A 7116-nucleotide genomic window follows, 5' to 3' on the forward strand; every position below is an offset into this window, starting at 1 on the left:
CGCAAAAAATAGACTAAAGTAACGAAATTTACATCTCAAAATGTTGTACCAGACTTTTGAAATAAACCAAAAATAACATAAACTACAAAATATGTACTTTTAAATGTGAGTGCCCGAAAAATAATTTTCTTTTTCACAGACCGGATTAAATTTGACAACTAGAATTTGGTGAATAAGTGCTTACTTTTGGCAAACTTAAAGGACCAAAACTACTCAACTTAGAGTTGAGGAACTATTTTGAACCCACCCTCAAACATAAAGGATCATTTTTCTCATTTTCTCCTAGCCGTCCTATCCTTAAAACCTCCAAATATAGCACGTACTCGGAGTCGGAGTTGTTTCCCGGCACCTATTAAAAATGGCTACTTTAGGCCTTCGCTCCATAAACTCAAATACATGGCTACACAAATTCCGTATTCAAACGTCAATACGTTCACGTTCATTCACAACTCTCGCTTCACTTTCCCCAATTGAAGACACCGAAAACATTCAATTAAACGTAACAGTACCTAGCAGTACTAGCAACAATAACATCAACAATGACAAATCCAATAAGTCATTTTTTCCTAAACGAGGCCAAACTTTGGAGCTAGTATGTGAGTCACTTGCTTTTAAAGGAAAAGGTGTATGTAAAGTTGCTGATACTGGTTTTGTACTCATGTGTGATCGTGCACTACCTGGAGAACGATTTATTGGCCGTGTTACGCGTAAAAAAGATAATTACGCTGAGGTATACAATGTTTAATAATCTTTCGTCATGAATTAGTTTCATTTAAAATGTATATCAAATTGATATGAGAAAAATTGCAAGTTACAGTACTTTTTGTATAGTTATTGAATATCTGAATTTTATTGTAAAGTATTGAGTTGATCTAATGTAATTTAGCTTTGAAGATTAGTCGAGTTAGTTGTCACGTTTCGCTTCTGGAGAGTCAGATTAGGTAAATAGTCACCAGCATTTTAAAATGTATATCAAATTGATATGAGAAGAATTGCAACTTATAGTACTTTTTGTTTAGTTATTGAATATTCGAATTTTAATTGTAAGGTATTGAGTTGATCTAATCTAATTTAGCTTTGAAGATTAGTTGTCATGCTTCGCTTCTGGAGAGTCAAAGTATGTAAACATTAACCAGCAGTTTAAAATGTATTTTTTTCATCAAATTGATATGACAAAAATCGCAATTTGTAGTACTTTGTTTAGTTATTGAATATCTAAATTTTAATTGTAAAGTATTGGGTTGATTTAATGTAATTTAGCTTCGAATTCTTCAAATTGACACATGAGAAGCGAAACATATAAATTTTACTTGTAAAGATTGAGTTGATCTAATCCAATTTAGCTTCGAAGATTAGTCGAATTGATTCTCGAGAAGCGAAACATGACAACTAAGTTGGGACGGAGGGAGTACTTATTTTATTTTTGTTTTGAGTGATTTAGCTTGTTCTTTCTCTTTTAATTGGTGAGGATATTATAGAGATGAGAAATGTTTTACAAAAAAAGTCCTTTTTCTCCTAAGAGTTGACAGCACAAAATTTATAGTGATCTTTTATTACTTGTGCCAATGTGTTGATTGATGTTATGCTGGTTGATAAGGAGGGCAGGTAAAGAAGTTGAAGACAATAACACCTCATTTTGACTACGTTGAAGCACCGTGTGAATATGCTTTGCACTGTGGAGGTTGCAAGACACAGAATTTGTCGTATGAAGCCCAGCTCAAGGCCAAAGAGCAACAAGTTCGTGACCTGGTTGTTCACGTGGGCAAGTTTTCTGATCACGAGCCAGAATTTGCGGGTGCCATGAAACCCATTGTTCCCTGTGATATTCAATTTCACTACAGGAACAAGGTCAGTAAAGGATTTACCCAAATTTTTAGTTCGGATCTTCCTTCTATTTTGACTAGAACTTCTGCTTACTGTTACTACAAATGCAATCTAAGACAGCATTATTAGGCCTTTCTTGCTTTTTGGTTACATACTTTTGCTTTATTTATATATTTCTTATTTTTGCTATTGAGACCTGGAGTCTGAAGAATTCCACATACTTTTGAGTGACAGTGATGCATTCGGCTTGGTAGTCAGTAATTGATAGTATGAATCTATATTTTTATTTATGTTATTAAGAAACATTTTAATAATCAGATAATCTGTTCAATAGACAGAGAGGTGCATGTTTTTACCTCAGCAGGCATTAAATAATTTTACGTCTCTTGTATTCCACTTTAGATGGTATAATATACACACTTTTCTCTCTTGAAGTCAATGATAAAGATTAAAAAATTGGCAGTATATTTCCTTTACTTATAAAGAATGTTTTTGGTTTCTTTGAAGTCAACAATATATGTGAATGTGTCTATAGCACCTTTTCTTTGTTTTGTCCCCTTCTTATTTCACCTTCTGAATTTTCCTTCTTATTATTGTTATATATGCAAGGAATAATAGTTCTGATACTCAGAAAGCTAAGGAAAAAAAGAAAGGAAAAAAAAAGAAAATAAATTTTGAAGAGTGGAAAGCCAATATGTTTGCTTTGATTTCACTACTTGTGAATTGTGATGCAGATGGAATTCTCTTTTGGCCCAAAGGGCTGGGTACCTGCTGAACAGCTGCAAGAAAAATCTACTGAAGGATGTGTCTATGCTTTGGGTCTGCATGCCCCTGGTTTTTTTGATAAGGTTTTAAATGTGAACAAGTGCTTATTGCAAAGTGATCCAGCAAATGAGGTATGGTATGTGCCATTTGACTGTAGCTTAGATTGATTAGTTGCCAAATGTCTGCTTTTTTATTGTTACATGGTCTTTTGAGTTTTGATGCAGTTACCCTTCATGAGGTGTAGTACTTACCCTTTAGTGTTTTCCCTTTAGTAAACAATAGAATAGTGAAGCTAATCTCTTGTGTTATGAATGTTGAACAGAAGTTAAGTAATTATCTTTCTTCAATCCATTTATCATTTTGTATCTTAATTTTCTGATCAATTGAGGAAAGAATTGTCGTCGGCAATACTGTCCTCTAGCTCTTACAGATGTTAGATCAGAGTCAATACGGGATACTTTTGGGTTCTGTTTCTGCCTATATTTTACAGTTTCAACTGCACGAGCTTAGTGCTGGTTTATATATAAAATCCTTACCTTCTCAAAAAAGAATGTCCTCTAGCTCATATACATTGGTTTAACAGGATTCAGGACCTATCACTTATACCTGGCTCATTTTGACCTTTATGTGAAGATTTTCAGCTGCAAGAGTCCTATTGATGCAATGAGACAGTGCTAAGAGCAGCTTGTTTCGCTCATCCTTACTGTTCATAGATTTGAAGTTGGAACAAATTTTCCCAACTTCTTTTTCAATTCTGCTTTAGATTCGTCTTGACTTGATAACAGTGATATTGTGCTTTATTTTATCTTTTTTGTATGTCTAGTTTCTTGTATAAAAATGATTTTGTGAATTAGGTTCTTGCAATTGTGCAAGAATGCTGGCGGGATCCAGAGTTGGGGCTTTCTCCGTGGAATGTGTACTCTCACTCTGGCTTTCTTAAGCATTTAATGCTTAGAACAGGCAGGTATTTGGATCTTCTTCCAGGCCTTTGTGAATAAAGCATTGAAGTTTCTTGTAAGTTGTTATGCTAAGTATAAGTTTTTATTTGTGTTTGGTGGGGGGAGTGTTGGGGGGGTGGGGGTGGGGGAGGAGGTATGGCATTGGGGTGGCTGGTGGTTGAATCTTTGAGCAGCCAAGTAAAACTTTTAGTTGGTTACCTTATCAAAAAAACAAAGTTATACTTTTAAGTGGTTAGTTACAGATTTCCAGATCATGTTTTAAATCTGAAATACTTGGGTTCTTGAGCAAGGCTCAAGTCTTTCATTCTCAGATTCTTCCCTAAATTAAGGATTCTTTAGTCTCTGTCATTCTGCATATAGAGTTATTATATTTTATGTGCTATACCTTGGACCTAATAATTTGTCTTACTGCCTTTCCTTTCAGCAATGTTGAAACTGGTCTTCCTGAGCTTATGGTTAATTTTGTAACTTCTTCCGACAATCCTGAATACTTGAAGCCCCTTGTTGAGAAAATCACAACAATTCCGGAAGTGGTAGGTTAACATTATTGCAGATAATTTCATTCTTTTGTCTCTTAAGGTGAAAAAATTCCTTTAATTACTTAAAGTTACCAGTTTCAAAAAAAATTCCTTTAATTACTTACTCTGTGTCCAGACCCCACACTGTGGGATTTCACTGGGTATGTTGTTGTTGTACTTACTCTGTGAATCATATTACTTAGACCCATAAGGTGCTTTCATCCTGGGCCAAGTTCTGGTCTCATGAGTCAATTTCTTAATCAACTCTTCTCTCCACCACATTGCGTTCTTTTGAGATGCCACCTAACCTTCTATATTCCACAAAATAACTTTTTATTGGTCACTGTGTATCCGTTATAGAAAAATTCTCTATAGTATAAACTTTACTAAGTTTTGTACTTGATATAAAACAGGTAAGCATTGTTAACAATGTGAACACATCTATCGGCAACACATCTGTTGGGGAGAAAGAATATACATTGTATGGAAAATCTACCATCACAGAGATTTTAAGAGGGCTTACTTTCCAGATTTCAGCGAACTCTTTCTTTCAGACAAACACACGGCAGGTATTTGGTAAAGAAATGGCTAGGAGGAGTACCTTGATCTCTTCCGGTTACACTTTAGGACCCTGTTCAATCATCCTTTTCTATTTTACAAAGTTGGTGCTAAATGCAAACTCTTGAATTTGCAGGCTGAGATTCTCTATAAATTAATTGAGGATTGTGCCTTTCTTAAAGGAGATGGGTCTGAAATTGTACTTGATTTATTTTGTGGGACAGGAACCATTGGCCTTACACTGGCCAAAAGGTAAATAAATGTCTTTCCTGAGCTGCAAGTTCTTGATTTTGCTGATCTGACATTTACTTCTATTTCAATTTGCAGAGTGAAGCATGTTTATGGTTTTGAAGTGGTAGCTCAAGCTGTAGCAGATGCACGTCAAAATGCCACTCTAAATTGCATCAATAATGCAACCTTCATCGAAGGAGATTTGAATAAAATTGATTCAACCTTCGCCAGCAACTTGCCCAAGCCTGACATTGTTATCACAGGTTATTTCGTGTTTTTTCCCGATGGATGATATGTTCCATTTGAAGCTTTAACTTCCATTGCTTTAACAAAAACCTTGGTCCTATGACACTTAGGAATGTTTTAATGGTAAGGCCTCCCGGAACTAAATGTTTCTTAAGTTCCCAATTTACTACCTGGCAGCAGGATTTTTGTTATTTTGGAGTGTAGACAGCACTTATGATATCATATAAGATCAGTAGTCCTACTAGTATAAGAATATTCAGAATGCAATAAGTAACGTACTTGGAATTGTGAAAATTATTTAGAAAGGAAACATCGTCTCTGCCATTTTGAAACAGGATGTTTGATTTGCTTTTCGGCCAAGTCTTTAGGTTAGATTTCTGTTCTTGTCCCCTTCAAAAAAAAAAAAAAAAAAAAAAAAAAAAGATGGAACCAACATAAGGACTAGATGGCAAAGGAGAAGAACTTTGGTCACAGTTTGTGGTATGAGTCACAGTGAGAAGACAGTCTGAAGTAGTAGACCCTTGTACATATCTTTATAACTATAAAGGAAATTTCGAAGTTACATAGAATCTTCTAGACTCTTCTGCTTACAAGGTGTTAAGGATTCTTAATATTGGATTATTCTTCCAAAAAAGTAAATTTCATCGAAAAAAATTTAAAAAAAATTCATGTTTACGTAGAATGCTTATTCCAAAAGACAATGAAGAAGGAAGTTTTTTCCCTATAGTTAAATGTCTTAAAATAAAGCTGCCTCCCTGTGGTAGATAATGTTATGCAGGTCTCGAAATGAGATCTTCGATGGCATTCTCAAGTATGTTCTGTGAATGGCCTGTGAGACCATGATTTAGTGCTTAGTCTACTTGATAGTGATCACTTGTTCTTGGCAACTCATTGCTGATGGTCTGAAAGATTACTTACAGATGAGAAATTGCAATGTTTCTCCTTTTTTCTGGTGCACCGTTGGAGTTTCATAAACTTGCTTACATTTATATTATGTTGCTAAACCCGCAGATCCTAATCGCCCTGGCATGCACATCAAATTGATCAAATTTTTGCTAAAGTTGAAAGCATCACGCATCATTTATGTGTCGTGTAATCCTGCCACCTGTGCTCGTGACCTTAATTATCTCTGCTATGGTGTGGTGAGTATTTGAGTTTTCATAATAGCCCCACAAACATTTATAATTCACTCCGCTAAAGTCCAGGATATTTTCCAAATGCAGCCGGAGCAGAATATAGAAGGACATTACAGACTGATTAGCTTACAACCAGTTGACATGTTTCCTCACACACCTCATATTGAATGCGTTTGCTTGCTTGAGCTTCGGTGACAAACCAGTTCTATATCTTAATCACAAACTGGTTTGAATTTCTTGTGTCTGCAATTCGTTCTTGCTTCATCCCGGGACTGCTGGCCTAGATTCCTTTGGGATTTAGAAAGTGAAAAGAATACAAATGCAAGTTATGAAGCGGCAGTCATACGAAGTAGCAGGACTAGTGAAAAAAATGCTTTGTTCAATTGATGTATCTAAGAAATTTAGGATTAACAAAGATTCGTTTTAGCTAAATATTCTTGTAAAAGAACTTCTGTTAAGTAGTCAAAGCATATTTAATAAAGTTGGGTTGTAACATTAAAACAGTAAGTTTTTACTAAGTGGGCTGAAATGGGCTTAAAAAAGGGCCATAATTCAGTCCGCCTAATTTTCACTAAGCTTTAATTTCTTTGTTTGTTCTTTTATAATTCTTTACGTACCTAATAGAAATCTTTTTTTGTTTTAATTATGGCTGTATATAACATATGAAATAAGAGATATCTTTTTTTTTTTAAAAGATTTTGATAAGGGTTTTCATGGTCAACTTGACTACGTATCAGCTCAATTTTTAGATGGGTTGAAAAGGGTTAGGCTATGGGCTGAGCTTGTTATTTGGATGGTCATTGACCCGCCTAAACTTGGGCAGATCATGTTTTCATGGTTAATTTTGTCACTCCTGACCATTAGTATCCTCTCTAATTG

The 7116-nt window shown here is 35.0% G+C and overlaps 1 protein-coding gene across 2 annotated transcripts; it reads left to right on the top strand.

The window, feature by feature from the left end:
- The first annotated feature begins 250 nt into the window (after positions 1 to 250).
- Positions 251 to 6740, top strand: LOC132055380 (uncharacterized). 2 transcript variants are annotated; one of them, XM_059447170.1, is made up of 10 exons: positions 255 to 730; positions 1606 to 1848; positions 2559 to 2720; positions 3444 to 3553; positions 3973 to 4081; positions 4480 to 4635; positions 4761 to 4876; positions 4952 to 5118; positions 6113 to 6243; positions 6325 to 6740. In XM_059447170.1, exons 1-10 carry the CDS (start codon positions 359 to 361, stop codon positions 6430 to 6432), a joined length of 1674 nt encoding a protein of 557 aa, XP_059303153.1. In that variant the 5' UTR covers positions 255 to 358; the 3' UTR covers positions 6433 to 6740. The 2 variants fall into 2 exon arrangements, with proteins under 2 accessions (XP_059303154.1, XP_059303153.1); XM_059447171.1 differs by lacking the exon at positions 6113 to 6243 and having other exon boundaries at positions 251 to 730.
- Positions 6741 to 7116: the final 376 nt, after the last annotated feature.

Source organism: Lycium ferocissimum, chromosome 5, assembly GCF_029784015.1.
Source record: "Lycium ferocissimum isolate CSIRO_LF1 chromosome 5, AGI_CSIRO_Lferr_CH_V1, whole genome shotgun sequence".
Taxonomy (NCBI): Eukaryota; Viridiplantae; Streptophyta; class Magnoliopsida; order Solanales; family Solanaceae; genus Lycium; species Lycium ferocissimum.